This window comes from Chiloscyllium plagiosum, unplaced genomic scaffold (genome assembly GCF_037043375.1).
Source record: "Chiloscyllium plagiosum isolate Xiang-an unplaced genomic scaffold, Cpla_swu_hap1 HiC_scaffold_21, whole genome shotgun sequence".
Taxonomy (NCBI): Eukaryota; Metazoa; Chordata; class Chondrichthyes; order Orectolobiformes; family Hemiscylliidae; genus Chiloscyllium; species Chiloscyllium plagiosum.
The window spans coordinates 48,064,584-48,092,265 of NW_028270159.1; the positions used below are offsets into that span (position 1 = coordinate 48,064,584).

A 27,682-nucleotide genomic window follows, 5' to 3' on the forward strand; every position below is an offset into this window, starting at 1 on the left:
TTTCTATTTATATCTTTCTCCTGGATTGGGTTCCTGGGGTTTGTGGTGATGTCATTTCCTGTTCATTTTCTGTGGGGTTGATAGATAGCATCTAGATCTATGTGTTTGTTTATGGCGTTGTGGTTGGAGTGCCAGGCCTCTAGGAATTCTCTGGCATGTCTTTGCTTAGCCTGTCCCAGGATAGATGTGTTGTCCCAGTCGAAATGGTGGTTTTTTTCCTCATTGTGTAGGGCTACGAGGGAGAGAGGGTCGTCGTGTCTTTTTGTGGCTAGCTGGTGTTCGTGTATCCTGGTGGCTAACTTTCTTCCTGTTTGTCCTACGTAGTGTTTGTGGCAGTCCTTGCATGGAATTTTGTAGATGACGTTGGTTTTGTCCATGGGTTGTACTGGGTCTTTTAAGTTTGTTAGGTTTTTTTCCCAACACACACAAACAAAGCTGTATCAGAACACTATTCCAACGAGGCACCACACACTGCAGCACAGACGAACTTGGGAAAACAGAGGAGAACTACCTATACAACTTATTCAAGAAGAATGGATACTCAAAAAATACAGTGCGCAGATTCCTCAAGAACAAACCATGACAAGCAGACCAAACACAGCCAGAAACCCTAACCACCTTACCATACATCAAAGAAGTTTCAGAAATGACAGCCAGACTACTAAGACCCCTCAGAATCCTAGTAGCACACAAACCCACCAACACACTCAAACAAAAACTAACAAACTTAAAAGACCCAGTACAACCCATGGATAAAACCAACGTCATCTACAAAATTCCATGCAAGGACTGCCACAAACACTACGTAGGACAAACAGGAAGAATGTTAGCCACCAGGATACACGAACACCAGCTAGCCACAAAAAGACACTACCCTCTCTCCCTCGTAGCCCGACACACGGAGGAAAAAAACCATTTCAACTGGGACAACACATCTATCCTGGGACAGGCTAAGCAAAGACATGCCAGAGAATTCCTAGAGGCCTGGCACTCCAACCTCAACGCCATAAACAAACACATAGATCTAGATGCCATCTATCAACTCCTCAGAAAATGAACAGGAAATGACATCACCACAAACCCCAGGAACCCCATCCAGGAGAAAGATATAAATAGAAAGCAGGAGACAACAGCTTCGCTTCAGTTGGAGGTCGCCACTGATGATGTTACCTAGCCAGGTAATGAAACGACTAGATATCAAACCTACAGCTCAGTGAGCAAACCTACACCCTAAACCTCAACCTGAGCTACAAACCTTCACAAACCTTCCAAAAAGATGTCAAAGGTAGTTTCTTTACTCAGAGTAGTAGGGGCTTGGAATGCATTGCCTGCAACACAACTAGACTTGCCAACTTTAAGGGCATTTAAATGGTCATTCGATCAACATAGGGACATGAATGGAATAATGTAGGTTAGATGAGCTTCAGATTGGTTTCACAGGTCGGCGCAACATCAAGGGCCAAAGAATATGTACTACAATGTAATGTTCTTTGTTCTATATTCGCTTCAGCAATAGCTGCGTCAGTGGCTATCACTTACTGCAGCAACAAGGGTAAAAGTAGTGAAGCTAGTTATCCTAAATGCCAAATTATATTCTGATGATATCTGAAGAATATTCTTTGTGTAGTGCTGGTAGTAATATTATGATAATTGATTAAAGGAATATCAGATGTTGTGAAGATGTTGTAACCTTAACTTTTGTTAAACAACAACAAAAGCGAAGTAAGAACAAACTTGTAATCTGCATAATTTGGATTAGCCAGGACATGCTGGCCTCAAAACATTCCGTCAGTGAAAACTGATTTCACACAACTCAGTTTCATTTGAAGTGGTTGCCAAAGAGATCTTAGCTTGTTTGCTACAACTGATGCTGCTACACTGTAGGATAGTTCTGCTGATGGATGCTCTTATTTTCCTGTGGTGGCATGTGTGGCAGAATCAGGCAACAAGTAAGCAAGGCAACACGGAATCCCATATTGTCACCCACCCATTCAACTGGGCCTGCAGGACTCTGCCCACAAAGCAGGGTGCTTTTTCTGGGGCAAACATTAGCATCTCTGCAGCACAACTCTGATTAATGGTACTTGTCCAGTTACATATTGGGCATTTAAAGATGCAGGAACACAATGGATGCCAGTGATTTCCAGGATATCTAAAGTGTAGCGAGTTGTTCCAGGAACAGTGTATCGCAAGATGGGGAGGAAATTGACTTGTGTGATACTATATGGTGTGGTAATCATTAATAGGGCAAGTTTGGTCAGCTATGCCAAGAAAACTTTCTAGGCTTATTCAACTAACCCTGCAAAAATCTCAATGCAACTTGAAGTTAGCCAGCAAAGAGTGAGATTCAGTATCTGCCTTGGTTCAAACTTGGACAAATGAGCTGAACACCAATGAAGTGGTTAGACTGACTGCCTTTGACACCAGTCAAGGCACATTTGACCGAGTAGAGCATCAAGAAGCTCTAGCAAAACTAAGAGATCAGTGCAAATTTGAGAGAAAAATGACTGCTGTTTGGACCATAAGACAATGCAGTATGGGAGCAGAATTAGGCCATTTAGCACATTGAGTCTGTTTGCCATTTGATCGTGGCTGACATGTTTCTCAATCCCCATTCTGTTGCCTTCTCCCTGTGAGCCTTGATCCCTTTACTAGCCATATAAATACTATGACTTGCAGAACAACTTAGAGGCTAGGCATTCTTCAGTGAGTAACTCACACCCTGACTTCCTTTCCACCATCCTCAAGACACAAGTCAGGAATGTGATAGCATTCTCAGAACTTATTTGGCGACTGCAGCTTCAGCAACAGTCAGGAAGCTTGATACTGTCAAAGCAGCTTGCTTGATTGATGTCACATCTACAAAATATTCTTCCTCCACTGACACATAGCAGTTTACCATTTACAAGATGCAATGCAGAAATTCACCAAGAGTTCTTAGACAACGCCTTCCAAACCCATTATCACTACCATCTAGAAGGAAAAGGGTAAAGATAAGGGATCGCTATCAGCCACAAGTTCCCTTCCAAGCCACTCACCATCTCCTAACTTGGATCTATGTCACTGTTTTGTCTGTGTTGCTGAGTCCACACCTTGGAACTCCCTCCCGAACAGCTATGTGGGTATAGCTACAGTAAATGAACTACAGGACTTCAAGACAGCTACTTACGACCTCCTTCTCAAGACCAATTTGAGTTGGTTAATAAATACTGGCCTACCAGTGACACACACATCCATAAATGAATAAATAAAAGGACCTAACTGATATCTGTGCAGCTGCCTTAATAGCTTACTGCTACTTCCCTGACTGGTTGTATTGGAACCACAGAATTAACTGTGGCCCACACCACAAGTGTAAGGCTGTGGAATCATGACCCTGATTGTTGTTGATTTTGGGGGGGTTTGTAAACAGAGTTACCTAATGTAGACAGTGTGTAATGTAAGCAATGTGTAAGTCTCAATAAAACTGAGAAGGCAGCATCCTGCTTTCTTGCCAAAGTGTTAGCAAACTCTTCCTTGAATCTTCCTCACCCTTTTCTGGTCCATCATCCATCTGGCGAAAACAGCTCCCTGACAAGGACTGCAGAGATGACAGCTGCCATCTGCCTCTGAGTACTTATTGATATACCCAATTTCTAGAGATTGGTAGCAAATGCTGTGCCAGTCAATTGTCTGAATGTTTTTGATCAATGACCATGGGGCTGGTAACTGTTGTCGCCTTGCCCGCCTCCCTTTTGAAGATTAGTTTTTGTTCCTTCCTGGGAAAAAGACTTCTTATTTTCCCAGGCTTTGCATTTATAATCAGAGTAATGTGGTACCCAATAGATCTTTTCCTTTGTAGGCAGATATTTACTACTGTAGTGCAGTTAAATGAGGTCTCATTCCACAAAGGCGATACAAAATATGGAATTTTAAAGTGACCCCAATTTTCCAACATTAGCTCAAGTTCCCAACTATGTTCAGTGCTCCAAACTGGTATCAATTAATGCCCTTGACAGAGTGCTAGATCCCCTGACTGATGATGGTACCCCCTTAAACTGAGGATGACTCCCTTTAGACGTTAGACATTGATTATGTTTTGAAGCATATTCGCTGATGAAATGAACTGCAGGTGTCGATATAGCACTGATACCATACAACAACATGCCCATCCTTTGACTGCTCATTGCAGTGCTAAAAGGCAAGGCAAGACAGAAGTAATGTGAGCTAGTAAGTTCTGAATAATGCAACAATGTACATAAAGGCAAGGCAGGAATGGTCTAGCATTGAAGTATGCAGGAGGTGAGTGAATGCGAAGAAAATCACCTGAAATCCCTGAGATGTCGCCTGTTCCTGTTGTTATGATGATGTAGGGATATTGTATCTTTAAGAGAGTTGAAAAGCTAACAATTACCTGATACCACACCAAGTGTTCTGAACAAGGTAACAATGTAACATTTAGTTGAATAGCTAGTTTGGCTGGGTTGCCTGGATACAAAAAAAAATTCAAATTTGACAAATCAGTTTATATTATGCCCCAAGATACCAAACTCCAATCAAGTTTGAATTTAGTATTTTGACAATATTAAAACCAATGAAATGATCCGATATTTTGGGGTATACATATCAGGCATTTTTAAACAGTTAGGCAGAGCAGCAAATAGAACTGCTAAGCACCAACAACTATAGACAGACTGCTTGCAGAAATACCTCTTAAAGGTACCTTTATCTATCAACAACTTGTGAAACAGAATCTCTAAGAAGAAGAAAAGAAGACAGAGGAAAATCTACAGAGGATAGATTAGATTAGATTACAGTGTGGAAACAGGCCCTTCGGCCCAACAAGTCCACACCGCCCCGTCGAAGCGCAACCCACCCATATCCCTACATTTACCCCTTACCTAACACTATGGGCAATTTAGCATGGCCAATTTACCTGACCTGCACATCTTTGGACTGTGGGAGGAAACCGGAGCACCCAGAGGAAACCCACGCAGACACGGGGAGAACGTGCAAACTCCACACAGTCAGTCGCCTAAGGCAGGAATTGAACCCGGGTCTCTGGTGCTGTGAGGCAGCAGTGCTAACCACTGTGCCACCATGCTGATACTCGGCAAGCTGACTGGTTTTGAAACATGGTTATATTTTTTGTAAATCGTAATCGGGATTTTTATCGGACCAGTATTGTAGGGGGGGGAGGTAAAAGATAGGGTTAGAGAAAGGAGTTGTAAATAGTTGTTAGTTAATATTCTCTGTTAGACTTAAAGAATAAAGTTTTTAAATTTTTTTGTATTTTAAATAGTGACTTTGGGATAGCTCTTTGCCTCTTGAATTTTCACAATTCAGCACGAGATGAATCTAGGCTGTGTTGCTGGTTTAAATTAGCAGAGGGGTTCAACCCGTGTCGTAACAATTTGGGGGCTCATACATTTAGTATGTCTTCTTAAGTTTATTAAATAAATTATCATTTCAACATCTAAAGCTCCAACATATATAACCAGCAGAATCTGTCACTTTTGTTTGATTACCAAAAATTGACTTTGTGAAAATCTTTGCTCTGGAACAGTAACTCCAGGCAGCATACCAATTCAAATTGGATATGTTGCACCCTAATCAGAGTTTAGGCATAAGAATGTTTTTAACACTGCATGAACCAGAAAAATAACCAATGTCATCAAAGAAATCAAGCTCCTCATACACTTCTGACAGATGTTTTTAGTCTTTCATAATGCACCACATTTATCAAAATTATTTTTAAAATCAGAAATGTCCTATTAACAAGATAGGAAGTAATGCTATTTGGTCTCCTGCATTTCTATAATTGGATCTGCTGCATCTTTAGTATAGTGCTTGGTGTAGAAGTTATATGTCTTTTCTACATTTCAGATTTGGTGATGAAGAGGAGGGCCATTCTCTGCAAACCACCAGATGTACAGAAGATAACAGTAAAACACAAATGGATGTAAATCAGAAAGATGAATTCTTCTCTTGGGCTTTGGAACGGTAATGGCATATTTCTGCAAATGTATGGGTGTGGATGCTCTCATATTTCATCAGAACTTAAATATTGGACTGTTTTGGCTATAATGACACTATTGCTGCATAAATATCCACTTTGTGGTGAATAAGTTCGAGTATTTTGAATTAATTACTTGAAGTATAAGTAACTTACAAATAAAAAGTTAAGCCTTGTAAAGCAAAACTGTAAACACAGGTTTTATTGTATCAGAACTGAACTTTTTTTAAACTTAATTATTTCTCTAGAGGTTCAGTAAGTATATTTGTGGTCCACCTTTGAGCTATTTAGAATATAAAAATCCATTTTTTATTAGTTATTCTGATTTCACTAGAAAGACAATTAAAGCATTTCAGCTGGAATATCTGGAGTAAAAACAGGAAAATTAATCATTATTCTTCTCCAGATTGTAATAACTTAGAACCAGTAATCACATGGTAAATCATACGGCCTGACCTTGGGTGAAGAAAGGAATCAGCAATTGAGATGGCACAAGCTGTCACATTGGACTGAATTTCCACTTCACAGTCAATAATTGAGAAAATTTCCAACTTCACAAACTCAGTTCAGGAGAAAGTGCTCCAGATGGTCTGATTTTTATTCCAGGAGGACAGGTGTTAACAGGAGTCAAGCCCACCCCATCCTTGAAACTGTTCTGATGCAACCACTATGTTAAGCACTTTTATGGAAAAGTATATAAAAAAAACACTCACATCCTTCTACCAAACCCTCATCACCTCTCTTAGCCCTTATACCTCTGTGTCTACTCACAGAATCCATACATGTTTGGAGCAAAAGTTCTGAAATTACACTACATTTTGTGCAAAAAGGAGATTTCTGATTTAGTTTTTAGGTAGTCTAGTCCTAATTTTAAGAATGTCTCCTTGTTTTTGATCTCCTATCAGAGGAAATATTTTCTCAATATTACCCTTTTTTACTTTGTATAAACTTTGATCAGATTTCCTCTCACACTCTACTCAAGGGAAGTAATAATCAAGGGAGTTAAGCAACCATTCTTTATCATTTAAACTTTTAAGTATAATATAATTCTGGTGAACCTGTGCTACACTCACATCAAGGCCAGTATACCCTTCCTGAACTGCAGTTTTCAAAAATGAATACAAAACTAGATGAATAGTTGCTTAGACAAGGGTTGCGTGTTCCTGTGATGGTTTCAATACTGTTGCGAGGAGAGAGAAAAATTGTATCAGAGAATTAACAAGCAACTAGAACAGGTCTGTGTGTTATTGCAGTTTGGTCTATAATTTATGAACGACGTAAAATTTGTTAATAGCCAGAAATAGTTTAAATTTATATATATATTTCTATTTCTAGAGCTGAAAGTTCAAATATTAAAGATCAAATCTTTGAAGAATTTTCAATGGAAGAAAAGGAAGGTTTGATTTTGGAAAATGACTACTTGAGCCCACCAATGACTGTTAATCAACCGGTGAGAAGATTTTTTCACTTACACCCACCAGTCAACCAATGCACCCCCACCCCAATGCTCATCGCTCACAATATTTTTTCTCCCAACTGGACTGTGGTGGTGCCTTATATGCATAGGGTATAGAACACAGAAGCTGGGCATTTGGCCCAAGTAACCCTTGACATAATTATGCTTCAAACCTTCTCTCATCTCTCCCCATCTAAATCCTTCAGTGTAATCCATTACTCCCTTCAAACTCATATGTTTGTCTCCACGTTATTGTACCTGTAGAGTGTGTTGTACCTCAACTTCCAAAATACATTTCACAGAGTTCTACATGAAACATTATTAAATTCAAAACTGCAAACCTAATAACCAGTTGAAGATTAGAAAACAGTGTATATTCATTAGAGGACTGGATCAGTGAGAGGGGAAAATACCGTATAAGATGTTTAAGAGCTCAATACATGGATTGTTCCTAATTTTCATAAATGACTCATTCAGAAACTCAGTACACAGTGGTGAAGTTTGCCAATGATGCCAATCTAACTGGACCAGTACAATATTAATGTATAAATAAATGCAAGGAGGAGAAAGTGAGGTCTGCAGATGCTGGAGATCAGAGCTGGAAATGTGTTGCTGGAAAAGCGCAGCAGGTCAGGCAGCATCCAGGGAACAGGAGAATCGACGTTTCGGGCATAAGCCTTCCTGAAGAAGGGCTTATGCCCGAAACGTCGATTCTCCTGTTCCCTGGATGCTGCCTGACCTGCTGCGCTTTTCCAGCAACACATTTCCAGCAAATAAATGCAAGGAGCCAAGTCTACAAAGGATTATAAGTATCTCTTTCCATATTAGAGAGACATGTGGCCTCATATAGTTTAAGGATAATCACTCCATCACCATGCAATGAGGTGGATAGGCAGGCATTCCTGAGCTTCCACAGACAGTCCTGGAAGTAATATTACGAGGGAACTGATGATAGAATGGGTTGCTCAAAATGTTTAAGCAGACAGAACAACGACGGATGAGTTTATTACAAACCCATGAGGATGAATAATAGATGGGCCTATATACTCCATGAATACGCTCATCAGATCGCACCATGAACACGGCATCCAGTTCTGGTTGCCAAGAAACAAGAAAAGTTCTTGCACTGAAGTCTGCAAAAATGAACCACAAAACTCATTTCCAAAGTAATGAGCATTAATTATTGAAAAAGCTTGCAGGAGCTCTGATTGTAGGTTCAAGAAAGGAAGCTAAGAAATAACTTTGTGCAGCCTCATGCAATACTAAGAGTAAAGAAAATGTTAACCCAGGCTTTTTTTTTTTGGGAATAGAGTAAGGGATACAGACTAGTAAAGAAAATATCTTAGAATAGAAATTGAAAACTGCTATTTCAGACAAAGAATTATCAAATGTGGAATAAGCTTCCATCAAGAGTGGAGATTGCATTAACCCCTGAGACACATCACCCAGTAGATCTATACCAAATAATTGATTGCTATCTCAGTCATGCTGCCCCACGCAGGCACAACCGTGAACAGTAGAATAAAAGATGCAGTTGACCATGTGAATCCTGATACCAAATTTAATTATTTTTTATGACACTAACTGGTCCAAAAAGAACAAAATCAGGTTTAACTACTTTGATTTATTAATCCAAATGATATTAAGTTGCTTCAGTTCTTTTGTAATTATTGTACAGTTTTGAAGATGACATTTAGTTGGATTGGAAAAGGAATTACGGATAGAAATAGTACCATGCTGTACCATAATTGGGATATAGGACAAGGTTCAATGTTCTCTTTCCTCTTATGAAGTTTTTACAAGTCACAAATTATCTCTGAGAAATTAAATTCAAGAAAGATCAGATGAACCTTTCTTAGTTATGTTACTGTATACTAAATATATAAATGGTAAATGATGCTATTTCTACAAATCAGGTGAATCAAAGACCTAAAGGAGGAGCTGAAGATTTGAAGGAAACTATGGCAAGTGTTTGCATCGTCTGTAATTATTATATTTCTTCGATCAGAGTCTCACAAAATTATTGAATATGATAAAATGTTACATACAACATTCAGCTGAAAGAGAAACAATGAGCTACTGGTTTTTAAACAAGACAGAGTTTGCTAAGAAAACTAATTTATGTTTATCATCTGAACCAAAATGTGTTTTTATGAACTTCAGTTTAAATGGGCAAGGATGAAAGAAGTGAAAAAAAAAGCCTTAGCAGCTTTACGTTTCCCAAATCCAAGATTGCAGCATTTATAAAATCAATGGGACCTTGCATGCGCAGATTATTGGTCAGTCAAAATAAAGCTGCTGAGTCAAGTTTTTTAATGAGAGAAAGTCTCCTTAGGTCAGATCAATGAATTTACAAAAGAATAGTTAGAAAACACATCAGATCTCTCAATGACCATTCTAAGTTAACAATTGTGCTAGTTAAAATTCTGATTTTCTCTATTTCTAATATAGAAATAATTTGAAAATACGAATGTGTTTTATGAGAAAGTTGTTTTTACTTGCAGGCAGGGAAAAGCATCATCCATTCAGAGTATTTTGACAACAAGGAAAAGGTTGGAAAGGAGATTTACTTGATCTTTCTGAAAATATGATGATTTTCTTTAAGTTGTGTGAGTTATTCATAGTTTGCCAGCTTTGAAATTCTGTTGTGTAGACAGTACTGGTGGTCACTAGACTGTGAATTCTGTAGCACCATGTAAGTGGATATAGAAATACAGTAATGTGTATCTGTAAGCTGCAGGAGACTGTGAACTGTCATGCAATATTGTTATAATTACTGAAGATAACTTTATATGCAAAGATTATAGTTTCCCATCCTAATTTGAAATGATATATATTCTGGTGAGGTTGCCTGCCTTAACTGCCATCTTTTTGGTTTGGAAGGTTTGAGCTTCTCTAACCTTCAGAATTTGTCCCACTTAGATTCACGGTGAATCTAATTCCTGTTCTGAAATCTGCAGTACATAATTTAGTGTCCTCTTGCTATTAAATTTTTTTAGCTTTCAGAAACTAAAATGAATGTGAGGTGTATCTGAATGTGAGGTATATTGTGGACAGTCAATAATGTCACCTTGCTGAAAGGTTTTTGGATGATGCTCAGATGCAGTATCCTCTTTGGTCTATCAACATGCATCTATCATTACCTAACCTAGACTGAAAAGAGTTCACGTGGAGACTTGGGGCTGAATTTTACCAAACGTTGGCAATGTCAATTTTGTGCTGTTTCATGGGGGTTTCTCTCCATGACATCTCTCCCACAACTCTCGACTGCTCACCTCTTTATGTATTCATTGCACCAATGTAATGTTGGTCTCACACCACCCTGCGCTCACTGCATGCCCTAGGAGAAAGTGAGGACTACAGATGCTGGAGATCAGAGTCTAAAAGTGTGGCACTAGAAAAGTACAGCAGGTCAGACAGCATCCAAGGAGCAGAAAAATCAACGTTTCCTTGTGAAGGGCTTATGTTTGAAATGTCGATTCTCCTGCTCCTTGGATTCTCCCTGACCTATTGTGCTTTTCCAGTGCCATACTTTTAGACTCTGATCTCCAGCATCTGCAGTCCTCACTTTCTCCTAGACCATGTTTTGACCAGGACATTCCCTGGCCATTATCATATTTAAAACCCATCTATGTATCAGTCATGAATAGCTTTCATATTACATGTGCAAAGATCTGCAGGTTAAGTGGATTGGCAATGCCAAATTGCCCTGTAAGTGTCCAGGGATGTGTAGGTTTGGTGGCTTAGTAATGGTAGATGCGAGGTTATGGGTATTTTCATTTATAGCACATGCAGCTGGGGGCAGCTAGTTATGCTGGCAAAACTTACTGATGTGGTTCTATGAGGAAAGGAGATAAATGTCACATATTGTATCGGTAACAGTCTTGATACATTTGTAGGTTGAGGATTGAGAAATCTCACACAGATCCTAGTGGAAGCACAGTTACATAGAAGTTTAGCACAGCTATCTCCTTGATGGCCACTAAGATAGGATGGCCACCCCATCACTTCAGGTCACAACTCATACTCCAGCAGGTGACACGGTTTTGTGACAGTATCCTGAGAAATCCTCAGTGTATGGCAGCAATTGGATCTTACTCATCTGGGGGAAATGGCATCGAGGATAATAGACTCTGAACCTCCTGGACATCCTCCACACCTCAGAGGACCTTCAGCTGCAACTACTTCATAGGGAGAGAGCTTCTGGAGGTTGCAGCTGGGCCTGAGTTTCCTGGTGTATTTGTTCTTCCTCATTTTGTCTGCACTTTTGTTGCACCACAGCTTCAGTGATGATAACCCTGCTGTGGCTGGATCCATTGGAGCTTGTTCTGATAATCCTATGTGAGGAACAACAGAAACAGGACAGGTGCTTAGTAATGAGAGCAGTCAATATTCGTATCACACACTAGTGATCGTTTATGGAGAAAGTTTGCATTTAGATATGCTACCAGCTGATCAGAGTAGCACTTGAATTCAGATCTCAGAGCAGCAAAGTTTTAGCTGATTTATGAGTGTGAAAACTGGAAAGGTAAGGAAAGAATGAAACAGTGAATGTAGAAATTAACTCCAGGTTCATTGAATGAAATGCACAACAACTTCACCCTGCTTCCTTATTATAAAAATTCCTGCATGCATTTGGGAATTATAAATTTGATTAACTCTGGATTAACTTGCCTCAATATAGTGGCAACCATTAAAATATCAAGTTATTATAAAAACTTAACTAAGTCCCCAATATCCTTCAGGAAAGGAAATCTATTGTCTTTTACCCCGTTTGGCCTCCAGATTCTCTGACATGCCATTTGAAGTGGTCTAGTAAATCACTCAGTTGTATCAACTGCTGGAATAGACTTCAACACACAAGAAGGTAACTCATCACTATCTTCTCCAGGGCAAATAGGATTGGGCAATAAAGAATTGGGCTTGTTGGGAGTTGGTTAACTCAGCTGTATGACTGATTTGAAATGCAGGGACACCAACAGTGTGTGTTCACTTCCTAGCGAGTCTCTTTCTCAACTTCTCCTCTCACCTGAGACATGTGATCCTCATGTTAAACCACCACCAGTCATTGCCCTCTAAGAGAGAGTAGCCCCACGGTGACTTTGCCTTTACTGAGATTGCCGATGATATCCAAATCCTGTGAATGACTCCCCACCTCGTCCTCCGCTACATTGATGACTGCATTGGCGCCACCTCGTGCTCCCGCAAGGAGGTTGAGCAATTCATCAACTTCACCAACACATTCCACCCTGACCTTAAATTTACCTGGACCATCTCTGACACCTCCCTCCCCTTCCTGGACCTCTCCATCTCCATTAATGACGACCGACTTGACACCGACATTTTTTCCAAACCTACCGACTCCCACAGCTACCTGGATTACACCTCTTCCCACCCTACTCCTGCAAAAATGCCATCCCATATTCCCAATTCCTCCGCCTCTGCCGTATCTGCTCCCAGGAGGACCAGTTCCACCACAGAACACACCAGATGGCCTCCTTCTTTAGAGACCGCAATTTCCCTTCCCACATGGTTAAAGATGCCCTCCAACGCATCTTGTCCACATCACACACCTCCGTTCTCAGACCCCACCCGTCCAACCGTAACAAGGACAGAATGCCCTGGTGCTCACCTTCCACCCTACCAACCTTCGCATAAACCAAATCATCCGACGACATTTCCGCCACCTCCAAACGGAGCCCACCACCAGGGATATATTTCCCTTCCCACCCCATTCCGCCTTCTGCAAAGATAGTTCCCTTCGTGACTACCTGGTCAGGTCCACGCCCCTCTACAACCCACCTTCCCGTCCTGGCACCTTCCCTGCCCCCACAGGAATTGCAAAACCTGCACCCACACCTCCTCCATCCAAGGCCCTAAAGGAGCCTTCCACATCTATCAAAGTTTTACCTGCACATCCACCAATATCATTTATTGTATCTGTTGTTCCCTCTACACTGGGGAGCCTGGACGTCTCCTCGCAGAGCGCTTTAGGGAACATCTCTGGGACACCCGCACCAATCAACCACACCGCCCTGTAGCCCAACATTTCAACTCCCCCTCCCACTCTGCCGAGGACATGGAGATCCTGGGCCTCCTTCACCGCCGCTCCCTCACCACCCGATGCCTGGAAGAAGAACGCCCCATCTTCCGCCTCGGAACACTTCAACCCCAGGGCATCAATGTGGACTTCAACAGTTTCCTCATTTCCCCTTCCCCCACCTCACCCTAGTACCAAGCTTCCAGCTCAGCACTGTCCCCATGACTTGTCCTACCTGCCTATCTTCTTTTCCACCTATCCACTCCACCCTCCTCCCTGACCTATCACCTTCATCCCCTCCCCAACTCACCTATTGTACTCCATGCTACTTTCTCCCCACCCCCAGCCTCCTCTCATTTATCTCTCCACCCTTCAGGCACTCTACCTGTATTCCTGATGAAGGGGTTTTGCCCGAAATGTCGATTTTACTGCTCCTTGGATGCTGCCTGAACTGCTGTGGTTTTCCAGCACCACTAATCCAGAATCTGGTTTCCAGCATCTGCAGTCATTGTTTTTACCTAATGGAAAAAGAATGTAATGCACAGCAGAAGGCCCAGAATATTAACTTCCTAGCATCACTAGAAGCTGTAGTCTGTAGTATTTAAAACTGCATGTTTGAAATGGGAGATTTGTATTTATACCAAGGTTATAGTATGTTCTGGAATCAAGGGCTCCAAGTCAAAGCTTGTCCTGCATTTTGTGGACAGGACATTGTTACGAAGTCAAAAGACTTGAATGGTCACTTTAAGATAGAAAGCATTTTCTGCATTTAAAGTACAGCCGCAGCTGCCAGTACACAGAACAGCTAGGAGGCAGGCTGTTCCAAAACAGATATATGTGGCATTTAGATGTTAAATGGATACCTGAGTTTTGGTTGCTTTTTTGGCAACAATTCAAAGTTAACCAATTTATTTAAGTTGTGCCCAGGATACTAAACCCCAATTGAGTTTGAGTTTATTGTTTTGACGACATTGGAACAATGAGAGGGAACGATGTTGGGGTTATAAAATTCGGGCATTTTGAAAACTGGTCAGAGCAACTGCCATCCGAAAAAATAAATGTGCTGCTCTCAAAAAAAATCTTTTCAAAAGATACCTTTTCCAGTAAAAGCAATAAAAATAACAAGACAACCCAGGGAGAAGACAACAGAATCGGAAAGACGGAAGGAGGATAGCAGAAGAGACTATATGGACCTTGAGAAGTTAAATTAATATAATGTTTAAGAATTGTATTATTGGAGCAGCATTTTATAAGATCATAAGACATAGGAGTGGAAGTAAGGCCATTCGGCCCATCGAGTCCATTCTGCCATTTAATCATGGACACAGTATGCTAAATGGGGCCTAACCAGAGCTTTATAAAGTCTCAGTAGCACGTCACTGCTTTTACATTCCAACCCTCTTGAGATAAATGACAACATTACATTTGCTTTCTTAATCATGGACTCAACCTGCAAGTCAACCTTTAGAGAATCCTGAATTGCACTCCCAGATCCCTTTGTACTTTGGCTTTATGAATTTTCTCACCATTCAGAAAATAGTCCATGCCTGTATTCCTTTTTCCAAAGTGCAAGACCTCACATTTGATCACTTTGAATTTCATCGGCCGTTTCTTGGTCCACTCTCCTAAACTGTCTAAATCTTTCTGCAGCCTCCCAACCTCCTCAGAACTACCTGCCTGTCTGCCTAACTTGGTATCATCGGCAAACCTCACCAAAATACCCCCGTCCCTTTATCCAGATCATTAATATATAAAGTGAACAGCTGCGGCCCCAAAACTGAACCCTGCAGGACACCACTTGTCACTCGCTGCCATTCCGAAAAAGAACCTTTTAACCCAACTCTCTGCCTTCTGTCAGACAGCCAATCCTCAATCCATGCCAGTAACTCACCTCAAACACCATGGGCCCTCACCTTATTCAGCAGCCTCTAGTGAGGCACCTTATCAAATGCTTTTAGAAATTTAAGTAGATAACATCCATTGGATTTCCCTGGTCCTAACCTACTTGTTACCTCTTCAAAGAGTTCTAACAGGTTTGTCAGGCAAGACCTCCCCTTACTAAATCCATGCTGACTTGTTCTAATCCGACCCTGCACTTCCAAGAATATAGCAATCTCATCCTTAACAATGGATTCTAGAATTTTACCTACAACCGAGGTTAGGCTAATTGGCCTATAATTTTCCAACTTTTATCTTGATCCTTTCTTGAACAAGGGGGTTACAACAGCGATTTTCCAATCATTTGGGACTTCCCCTGACTCCAATGATTTTTTAAAGATTACACCCAATGCCTCTGCTCTTTCTTCAGCCACCTCCCTCAGAACTCTAGGATGTAGCCCATCAGGGCCAGGAGATTTATCAAATTTTAGACCTTTTAATTTTTCTAGCACTTCTTCTTTTGTAATGGTTGGAGTTGGAGTCATAGTATTTTGTTATGAAAAAGGGGGCTTTGATTTGTTAATAGTTTATGTTTAGTTGTTCGCTGTTAAAGTTAGGAAAATAAATTGTTATTTTTCTTTGAACAGTGAAAATTAAGAGTTCTCTTTCACTCACTCACACTTTTATCAGATTACAAGGCGAGGCAAGCTTTTCTACATGTTTGATTTTAATTAACAGAGGGGTTCGGCCTCTGCGTCATAACAACATAACTTGAAATTTTCCACTGAAATCAGATTGATGTCAGTATTGTAGCTGTACTGGAACTGGTTCGCTAGAGCGTGGCTAATTCTGGACCACAGGTCTTGATACAACAGCCATGTTGCCTAGGCCCTTAGCCAGTGCACTCGACCATTTCTTGAACACTTATGGAATGAATTGAATAATTTGAAGACTGACATATGATCCACAAACCTCAAGAACAATTTCATATGGATGATCTATTGGCATTCTTGGCTGAAGGTAGCTCCAAATATATCAGCTTTATCCTCTGCACTGACATACTGGGCACCACTACAGAATGTTTATTGAGACGTCTCCTCAACTTGTTCAGTTGCCCTCTGTCATTCATGGAATGGATGTGGCAGAACTGCAAAACTTCGGTCTGATCCATTGGTCCTGGGACTGTCTCTATTGCTCGCTGCATTCTCTTCCTAGTGTGCATGTGCTGTGGCTTCACTGATTAGCATCTCATTTTAGTTAGGAATGCAAGATGCTGCTCCTGGCATGCTCCCTATTGCAGTACTCATTGAGCCATGGTTGTTCTCTTGCCAGCGCAGTAGTGGTAGACTGAGAGTTATGTTAAATCACGAGGTTACAAATTGTGGTGGACTTCAATTCTGCTGCTGCTGTCCGCAGTGCCTCCTGGGTGCCCAGTTTTGAATCTGTTCTGAATCTATCCTATTAAGCAAGGCGGAAGTGCCATGTAACAGTGAGTGGTGTCCTTAGTGTGAAGATAGGATTGCATTTCTAAAAGGACTGCAGTTATTACACTTGTCAGGTAAATAGATACATATCTGTGAGAGGTAGGTTGGTAGGGAAAGGTTGACTAGCTTTTCATCTAGTATCAACATGACCCAGAGGCTCAATCTAGTAGAGATATCATTCAAATTTTAGACAATTGTTTTGCTAATACAGCTGAGTGTCAGCCACTGAAATCCTTGCTATTCTCAATAATTTTTCCACGGGATACATGAGACCTCCAGAATCAATCTTGAGTACAGAACTGTTAATCATTGTGACATCACTTCTGGCATCTTAGCCATATGCTATAAGTTATGAAGCTGAGCATACTGTGTCAAAGTGCTGCTCAATTAGTCTGAGGGACAACTTTTGGCACAACTCCAAAAATATTCACAAGAATGTCTTTGCAGGATATGGCTTTTTTTTGTCCAGTGTCTAAGTCAAGAAACCAATTAGCTAACCTATATGTAGCTTATGATATCCTTGCTGCACACTCAGTTATGAAAATTTCTTCAGGTCCTGCTTGCACTTACTCAGACAAGGAGTCATGGAGTCAGACAGCTGTCATGGTATGCCATGCTCATTTGCCTTGCACATCCTCACATTCATTACAGCTTATCTGCAATCTCTTTGTGAAATCCAACTTTCAACCACACCTAGGTCAATCTGTCTTTCTGCTGCCCTTAACTCAAGGTTACCAACTCTGGGTGGCGGTGGGTAAGAGATTAGAGATATTATGGAATGCAAGAAAAAAGGTGACTAAATGGTCAGTGCTGGTGAAACAACAGAGGTAGGTCATGGAGCAGCAGTTATGCTTTCTGTAAATAAATTCAAATTCTATATAAAACCAGGAAATTTGCAACAATCCATATTTTGTTTATTTACAATACATGTTTTATTGACCTCTGTCTCCTCTCTCCGACACTCCAATAAGTAACTGCTTTGAACAAAAAAAAGAGTCACCAACAATCTCCAAGTTGCTATCTTAGGAATGTTGGGCAAAGGTATTCCAGCAGCAAATAACCAAACACATAAGACCGTTGTCCCAAATTATGTGATGGTCACTCTGCCCTCCAGAAGAGAGCTTTTCTTTGATTAAATGACCGAATTATTGACATTTTCTTTGCTGTATGTTCCTTTTTAGTTTTTGGTCTTGCAGTTTCAAGCACTCTTTCATTTCTGTTATGGTTTGTTCATGAAATTTAAACAGATGTCTTAATATCCTGTTTCAAAGGGTTTTTTTTTCTTCCACAGGTCTTTATTTATTGTCCAGGTTTCTGAGGTATTAAGAAAATTGGGAACTACGTAGCATCTCATAACCTTTTCTTTGTTTCAAGTTCAAGTATTCATTGTTAACACATCTTTCAACTTCACAAAATTATTTTAAGCTATTTCTATTCTTCTGACCTCAGCATCACATGCACAGTTATCATTTGTCCTAAGATACAAACATACCTGCTTGTTACAATGTGACAACAATCACTTCAATCTTAACTTGAGTTTCTTCTAATACCATTTTCATGGCTGAATTTCTTCACAGAAAGTTTTCTCTTTTCTCACATTGGTCTCTGATTAAAATACTGAAGCAAGAATACTTTTATCATTTAAATCATTTATCCAACTCTTGAACGATTTAGATCTTTTGATCAAGATAGTTGTTGGGACATGGGTAGTCTTCTTAACATGAGGATGCAAATTACTTTTCAAGTGAAAGCAAGCAAACAATTGAAAAAGTTTTAAATGTTTGAGGGAATGGAATATGGTTTATGACTAAATATGTAGCACTTTCAGAAACCTGACACAATTATAAGGCAAATGGATCATTTCTGTGTAAAAGTTTCAGATATGAAACAGACTGTATAAAATATCTGCTTCCCAAATGTTTCTTTTGTGGATGTTGTGTTTTGCTCTGAAACTCTTTTTGTTCTATTGAGATTGTTACTGCTGTGTGTGATATGAATCTCAGTGCACTTTCTCTTCAATGCTTTAGTTGTAGCTTGTTCAAAATAGTGTGAGATGGTTGGGCTCTGCCATGATACTTTGTATTGTCAAACTAATACTCAGTACACAGCAATTTGAAAGATGAAGTATTGGAGTACCCCATAGTCATACATCGAAATGTGATTTTATAGATGAAGTAATGAGAAGTTAACACTCTGATAGAAATGTAGATTGTATGGAATTATTTTATGTTTATATAATGAACATAAATCAAAACCTTTTCTCCAAAAGTAGAAATCAGGTTACACTGCCTTATTTACTAATAAATATATCTAATAATCCAGTGTGAAGATCAGATATGGATATTTCTGCATAAATATTAATTATACCAGACCAAAATTTCCCAGTTCTGAAATATTGGAGTTTTTTTCTAGAAGGATCAAACGTGCCAACAGATGGATATAATTGTAAAACCCGAACATCTTGAACAGGTAAAAGCAACAGTAGTAGAAAGCAGTTGGACCTGTTGTGCTTTATTTACTTGTAATTTTGAATGGTTGTGATTGTGAGTTATTCATCTTCTGTGGAACCATTTAGCAAATGGCATGTCATGAAAAGACCTACAATTCTCTTCAGGGCTGCAAGCCATGGAGTATTTCAGTTTTTAAAAGTATCTATATTATAAACTTCTGTAGCTCTAAATTTGGCCTGGATCAATACTAAGACCATGACCCCATGATGAGAGAAAAGGGACAATATAGCAAAGGAATAAAAAAAGTTGAAGTTTTAACATTTTAATTTCAACGGTCAGATAAGTAGGAGGTTGAAAGATCTTTAAAGAAACAAAATGATATTTAATAAGTATACATTTAAAGAAGCTAATATTAATGCAAAAACTTTAAACATAGGTTTCTTTCAGAGGATTCCAGTATTGTGAATAAGGATCTAAGATTTCTGGAAATGGTCTGTGAACATTTCAGGCAGAGCACAAATCTAAATTGTGTGATTAAAGTACAAGTTATGTGGAAAAATATTTGCTAGCTGTCTAATGTGTAACATGTCTCCCACAAGAAGAACTTCCTCTAGGTCAAAGACCTCAAATTTCTTCTCAGATGACTCCTCCCATTCTCAGGGGTTTCTCAGCATCAATCATGTGGAGAAATAAATAGCAACATCTTAAAAATTATCCATATTGCAGAGGAGGAAGTACTGGATGTCTTAAAAAGTATCATGGTGGATAAATCCTCAGGACCTGATCAGGTGTACCCTAAAACTCTGCGAGAGGCAAGGGAAGAGATTGCTGAGCCACGTGCTGAGATATTTTCATCAATAGCCACAGATGAGGTGCCGGAAGACTGGAGGTTGGCTAATGTTGTGCTACTATTTTAAAAAGATGGTAAGGAAAAGCCAGGGAACTATAGACTGGTGAGCCTGACATTGGTGGTGGAGAAGTTGTTGGATGGAATCCTGAGGGACACGATGTGCATGTATTTGGAAAGGCAAGGACTGATTAAGGATAGATTAGAGTGGGGCTGGAAAAGCACAGCAGATCAGGCAGCATTCAAGGAGCAGGAAAATCCACGTTTCGGACAAAAGCCCTTCATCAGGAAAGTATAGTCAACACAGAAATCATGTCTCACTCGCTTAATTGAGTTTCTTGAAGAAGCAATGAAGAAAGATTGATGAGGGCAGAGCGGTGGACATGATCTGTATGGAGTTCAGTAAGGCGCTTGACAAAGTTCGCATGGTAGACTGGTAAAGCAAGATTGGATTACACAATACAGGGAGAACTAGCTATTTGGATACAGAACTGGCTCAAAGGTAGAAGACAGAAGGTGGTGGTGGAGGGTTGTTTTTCAGACTGGACACCTGTGACCAGCAGCGTGCCAAAGGATTGGTGGTGGGTACAATGCATTTTGTCATTTTATATAAATGATTTGGATGTGATCATAGGAGATATGGTTAGCAAGTTTACAGATGACACTAAAATTGGAGGTGTAGTGGACAGTGAAGAAGGATACCTCAGAGTGGATCTTCAATAGTTAAGTAAGTGGACCAAGGAGTGACACATGGAGTTTAATTTAGATAAATACGAGGTACTACATTTTGGATAGGCAAATCAGGCAGGACTTATACACTTAATGGTCAGGTCCTGGGGGGTGTTCCTGAACAAAGAGTCCTTGGAGTGCAGATTCATAGCTCCTTGAAAGTGGAGTTGCAGGTGGATAGGATAGTGAAGAAGGCATTTGGTATGCTTTCCTTTAATGGTCATTGCATTGAATATAGGAGGTGGGAGGTCATGACACGGCTGTACAGGACATTAGTTCATATTGTGTGTAATTCTGTTCTCCCTCCTGTCGGAAGGATTTTGTGAAACTTTAAAAGGTTCAGAAAAGATTTACGAGGATGTTGCGAGGGTCAGAAGGTTTGAGCTATAGGGAGAGGCTGAATAGGCTGGGGCTAATATTCCTGGAGTGTCAGAGGCTGAGGGGTGACCTTATAGAGGTTTATAAAATCATGAGGGGCATGGATAGGATAAATTGGCAAGATCTTTTCCCTAGGGTGGGGGAGTCCAAAACTAGAGGGTATAGGATTAAGGCAAGATGGGAAAGATATGAAAGGTACCAAAGGGGTAACTTTTTCACACAGGGTGGCGCATGTATGGAATGAGCTGCCAGAGAAGGTGGTGGAGCCTAGTATAATTACAACATTTACAAGGCATCTAATGGATATATGAGTAGGATGGGTTTAGAGGGATATGGACCAGATGTTGGCAAGTGGAACTAGGTTTTTACAGGATATCTGGTCAGCATGGACGAGTTGGACTTCAAGGGTCTGTTTCTATGACTCTGTGACTTCACCTTGGTGCCTACTGCAGTTGTACAGTCCAGGGTGGTATAGCACACTCTGTCTGGACTATACTGAAGGTCCACTCCAGACTGCTTCAGAGCAAACCTTCAGAGGCTGTTTCATAATGACTTTGGTCACAGAACATGCACCAACCTGGTGAAGGTGTCATACCAGGGTCAAGATTAGAGTGGAGCTGGAGAAGCACAGCAGGTTAGGCAGCACCTGAGGAGCAGGAAAATCAGTGTTTTGGGCAAAAGCCCTTCATTATCATTCCTGATGAAAGGCTTTTGCCCCAAACGTCTATTTTCCTGCTCCTCGGATACTGCCTGACCTGCTCCACTCCACTCCACTCTAATCTTGACTCTGATCTCCAGCATCTGCAGTCTTCACTTTCGCCTCAGGAGTCATACCAGCTGAGTGATCAACACATTATATCCAAAAGGGAGTGCCTGCTGTAGTCTGACCCTGTTCCTATCCCAGACGTACTTCAACCCTATATGTCTTATGATATAGCAATGTTCAGCTTGTCCTTCATTGCCCTTAGATATTTCACAAATGACCAGTATTCGCTTCTTCTTAAATTATTGTTCCTAATGTCTGTACCATTAAGATGACAACATTACTTTTGCTAACACCAGTGGGATGGTGCAGTCTGCCTATGACCAACGTTTGACACATAGCATGTTCACTTTTTATGGGTTTGTACATGTGTGAAGAAACCTTTGTGAACAGATTGTAGCTGGACTTTGCTATCCCATGCTTTATGTATTTGTCCTAATTTCTAACAAGCATAAATCCCACGCTTTGCCCGAAGTGATATTAACTCTCCCCAACATGGACATCGTCAAAGCTATTTTTCAGTTTCATTGTGTGCCTAGAAAAGAGCAACTGATGGCAGGGGGTGCAGTTTGCTGTGGATACCATCAGCACTGGGCTCTGTGTAGTCGCCAGGTATCCGCGATGCTTCACTCTACTCCAACAGCCCGTTTCCACCCATTACCCCAATCTGGACACCCATCACATTGAACTTCACCTCCTACTGTCCTGCCTAGCCCCGAACCCTGACAGTTCACCTTAAGGATACCAACTCTACTCTCAATGCTCCCTGTGGTCCATGGTTATGGTCACTGCCAATAACCGCCTATTCCCCCCCGCCCCCCCACAGTCTTTGATGCTGTTCCACATATTCTGTATATGCCTTGAGCTTTACCCATTACTATTCTTGTTCCACAAATGCCTATTCTCCTCACCATAGCCTTGACGTAGCTACCCCTTTTGTCAGTAATCCACCCATCTAACTGAACAGGCCCTCCCCACATCTTGCAATCTCCTTAACAATTAATAAATGGAAACCCCGGGTATTCATCCCAGACCAACTTCAAAGAGCAGTACCTAAACATCTCTGCAGCTCCCCAACTGATGGCATGCAATCTCCCAGACTACTACTGCTGGCCCTACAGGATAACTGTTGACCACTCCCCGAGCCGCAGTCGGGTAGAGTCCCTCACAGTGTGCATCCCAAGCTGACTGTGACTGGGCTTGTAGGCTATGTAGACTGTGCCCCTGATTAATGGTGTTTGGATCCCTGATGGACTCCCCATAGGAGGTGCAGCAGTGTGTTTGCTGTGTAAGCAGCTGCCACTTGCTGTATATGGTAGAGGACAAGGTAGTGAATGTGGTAATTAAGAGAGAGGAAGGTGAGACAGATGAAAACCTACCATGATTTTAGAATAGATGGGGAAAAGGGTAAACAGCAGAATTTCAGTAGACAGAGTATATATGGCCAGTTTCCTCCCATAGTCTGAAAATTTGCATGTTAGGTGGATTGGCCATTCTAAATTGCCCTGTAATGTCCAGGAATGTGCAGGTCATGTGGATCAGCCACAGTAAATACGGGTTTACGAGGATAGGTTGGGGCTGGGTGAGATGCTCTTTAAAAAGACCTGATGAGTGAAATGACCTTTTACCATATTGTAGGGATTCTATGATCCTGACTTCATCAATAGGTTGACTGGACTAAACCCTGGGACTGATATCAGATGCTGCCATTGACTTACTGTACTGAGGTAGCCTTTCTTAATGTTACCAAGACCAAGTCCCTTTAGACTTGGAAACATGACCATTTGGTTGAAGTACATCGTGTACTGGCCGCATAAGTTGCTGTCACGTGGTACATGACACAATGCCGTCCAACATCCTGTTCGGCCTCTTGATGGATCACAGTTGACACCCATGATAAACTGCTAAACTGGTTTTGTTGCTAAGCTAAACAGGAAGACAAGGTAGAAGTATTGACCTTTAAATTATGAATGAGGCGGCATAGCGCAAACAGACAAGGCAGCAATGTTTCGAGCGTCCGAACAGACACAAAGTGAGTGGATGCTAAAAGAGCAAATGAGGAGTCTTCAGATGCATCCTGGTGAAATCTATGAGATGGGTGCTTGTCTCTGCAAAGTGTCCTAGCAGCTGTATCAAGGTGAAAGGCGCTAGTGTGTTCCAAAGTGCATCATTGAAGTGAGTTTGTGATGTACCAAGATGACACAGAGAGGCTGATAAGTGCCTTGTGTACAGTTGCTCTGCATGGAGTATGTTTTGAGCTACCTGTCCAACATGGCTGCCTGGAGTATCAAGTGATGAGCTGCAGTCACTAGGTACCTAAGGTACTTTTCATGTTGGACTTGTTCCTGTCTAGTTTTTCTTAGGCCTCATGGGATAATAAGAAAATGTATATCAGTGAGGTGAGATTATATAGTAATGACATGGTAATTCATGCAAATTCGCTTCTCAATGAGCAGGAGTCTCATTTCTGCCATATCACCATGTTTGCAAACTGACTTGCCATTTCTTATGTCACTCAGGTCTGTGGAGATTCTGTTCAAAGTTACTATGAATGCTGGAGGACTGTGACTATCGTTGTAGTCCCACTGCCCCACAAGTTGCAACACAGCATAAAAATACTTTTTCTTGTTGCCAAGATGACCATTTAAATACTTTATCTTTATCTGATTTTAAACAAAAAGTAAATCAACCAGGTTCCTTAATATATGTAATTATGGATTTATTATCAAACAAACCTTAACTCAATGAAGATGCGTAATTGGTTCACGTACACATTCAGTCATATAGAAGTTTAAATACTTCTTCCCCTAGGTATCCCCAACACACACACACAAACACACATACATTTCTAGAAAAGAAAATTATGTGGAGAAATTGGCTTTCTGAGAAAAAACACTGACCAATGGGTTATTTTTGGCATCACAAGCATAATGCGTGGAATGTTCTAGAGTCTGTTGCTCTGATGTTCTGGCATGAGTTCAAGTTATTAATCACATGTTTGACTCTGACATCTTGCAGTCATAGCCATCTTGAGAAATACACTCTTGACATGTTCCTTCAATCATTCTTCCAAAACAGCGAACAACTCTCACATTGAACATGAAATAATTGTAATTTTCCATCATCCTTCAGAATTAAATCTTCCATGCATTATTGTATATAAAGCTCTTTGTAACAACGAAGTTTTAGATACAAAGTTTATGAACAAACATTTTTGGAAGGTTAAACTATTTTAAATTAAAATCAACTTTTATCTAATTTTGTAATGAGAAATGAAAACATTTTTTGCAGATTGGAAGCATGGAAACATTTGAATATTCGTTCGCTAAATCTAAAGGAAAGGTAACAATTTGGGCTTAGTGTCACTTAAGTAATGTTTCATTTCATACTAGTTTCAGCTTTCTTGGGGTTTTTACCCTTTCGTGTAGATGTGTTAAATTAAGTAAAATATTAAGTGATGAAAGGCTAGTTCATGTGTGAATTGACTTGATTGGCTGCTTGTACTGTGAATAGGGAGTGCTTTGGGCTTTGAATATATATTTTCAACTGTGCAGCCTATTAGTATATGACCCACATGGCGTCACAGGAGAGCTAGGAAATTAGCTTAGTTTCAGTCAGTGCAGGTATCTTTAAATAGTTATATAGCCTGATAAAGACTGAATCAGTTAGTGCCCTGCTTTTTTTTCTGCTACATCCACCCAGATCTCTCATTCTTTTGAGTTTAACTGTAAACCCTTAGCATGCATATGTATAAAATGGTAATTTACTCATTCTTAACTTCTCTATTTATATAGTCTTACTGTACAGAGGAAGAAATGAAACTTGTGGTGAAGGATAAATCTCAGGTATCTATAATTCCTATAGATTTTGATTTTATGGGGAAGAGACAAATGAAAAAGATTGTTGCAAATAATTCAGACTAGCGTGTTAGCAAGCAGGATTGGTTGGATTATTAAATCACTTATTCTAGAATAGTTCCATAACTTCAAGGCTACAGTGCAGTGGTGAAGACTACCAAGAAATGCTGGCATATATAGGGATTTTTTCAGAGTTCTTTGATCTATAAGTGCACTCTGTAAATAAAAAGATTTAGAGTCATACAACATGGAAACAAACCCTCTGGCCCAACTTGTCCGGACGGGCCAGACATCCCAATCTGACCTAGTCCCATTTGCCAGTATTTGGTCCATATTCTTCTAAACCCTTCCTATTCATATACCCATCCAGATGCCTTTTAAAGATTGTAATTGTACACACCTCCACCACTTCTTCTGACTCGTTCCATACATGCACCATCGCCTGTGTGAAAACATTACCTCTTCGTTCCTTTTAAAATCTTTTCCCTCTCATCTTAAACCTATGCCTTCTAGATTTGGACTCCCCCACCATTGGAAAAATGCCTTAGTTATTCACCTTATCTATCCCCCTCAAGAATTTATAAGCCTCTAAGTTTCTTGTGGTGGGGTTGCTGCAATTTCTTTGGACATTTATTGCAGGTCATGAAGGTACTCCCTAATTGTTATGTAGAGATATCCAGGATTATGACCAAGTGACAATTAAGGAACCATGACAAGTATCCAAGTTAGAACAATCTGTCATTTTGAGGTGACCATGACCCTGTGCACCTACTGCCTACTCTCTCTCGAGGTGATAGAGATCACTCGTTTGAGAGGTGCTGTTAAAGAAACCTTAAGAAGTTATTGCAGTGCAGACTGTTTGTAATACACACTGCAGCCATGTTCTCAAAGTGGAGCAAGGAATGGATATTATTGATGATGGATGGAGAGCTGGCCAACTGCACTGTTTTGTCCAGGATGTTGTCCAGTTTCTTGATGTTGGAACTGCACTCATCCAAGAAATTTGGAGGGTATTTCATCACATTTCTAAATTTGGGCAGTTGGGAAATGAGCCACTCACCATAAAATACTTGACCTCTGATCCACTGTAATAGCCATATTTGTGTCTGGTCTGATTCAGTTTCCAGTCAGTGGTGACCAACAAAATGATGATGGTGAAGCAACCAGTCAACACATTGTTACAGGGTTCTCCTTCACTTAATTTCAATTTCCAGGAGAAGCAGCCAGGTCCATGTCATTCCCATGAGATATTTTCTTTAACCATTCTTTTTGTATTTAGCCAATGATCATATTTATACATCCTCATCAAGTGTTCATTCTGTGTTGAATGCATTTTAAACTCGAATCTGCATGGTCAAACATTTAATAAAAACATTTTAAACTGTGACTTTTTTTCTTATACAGATTGACAACAAGAATACACAATCTACGTTTACTCTAGAACACTATCAGGTAAATTCTACAACTTGAGATCTTGCCAATAAAAGTGCCATTATCTGGGAAGTCATTTAATCAATGGACTATGTCGAACTGACTGCTAATTTATTTTGGACTTTTGAAGAGCTGTTCATCCCATGGATTCCAGACTTAGTCTACTAGCTTCTTAATTTTTAAGCCAGCTCCATGTTACTAAAAGGAAGTGGTACAGATAAACAAAGGTTCTAAAGAAGGGTCACTGGATTCAATATATTAACTTTGTTTTCTCCACAGATGCTGCCACGCCTGTTGGGTTTCTCCATCAATTTCTGTTTTTGTTTGCTGATAGGAAATGCAGGCTACTCTTATTATAGTAAAACTGTTCACAT

At 40.3% G+C, this 27,682-nt stretch overlaps 1 protein-coding gene across 1 annotated transcript in view; it reads left to right on the forward strand.

Moving 5' to 3' along the window:
• Window positions 1-27,682, forward strand: part of LOC122564644 (uncharacterized) — a 56,938-nt gene that overhangs the window by 10,216 nt on the left and 19,040 nt on the right. Inside the window, exons 3-10 of the mRNA XM_087998656.1 lie at window positions 5,866-5,982; window positions 7,331-7,445; window positions 9,368-9,419; window positions 9,960-10,003; window positions 19,266-19,322; window positions 25,312-25,362; window positions 25,815-25,865; window positions 27,282-27,329. Of these exons, the coding sequence (XP_087854782.1) occupies window positions 5,866-5,982; window positions 7,331-7,445; window positions 9,368-9,419; window positions 9,960-10,003; window positions 19,266-19,322; window positions 25,312-25,362; window positions 25,815-25,865; window positions 27,282-27,329 (535 nt within the window). The remainder of the gene's footprint in view (window positions 1-5,865; window positions 5,983-7,330; window positions 7,446-9,367; window positions 9,420-9,959; window positions 10,004-19,265; window positions 19,323-25,311; window positions 25,363-25,814; window positions 25,866-27,281; window positions 27,330-27,682) is intronic.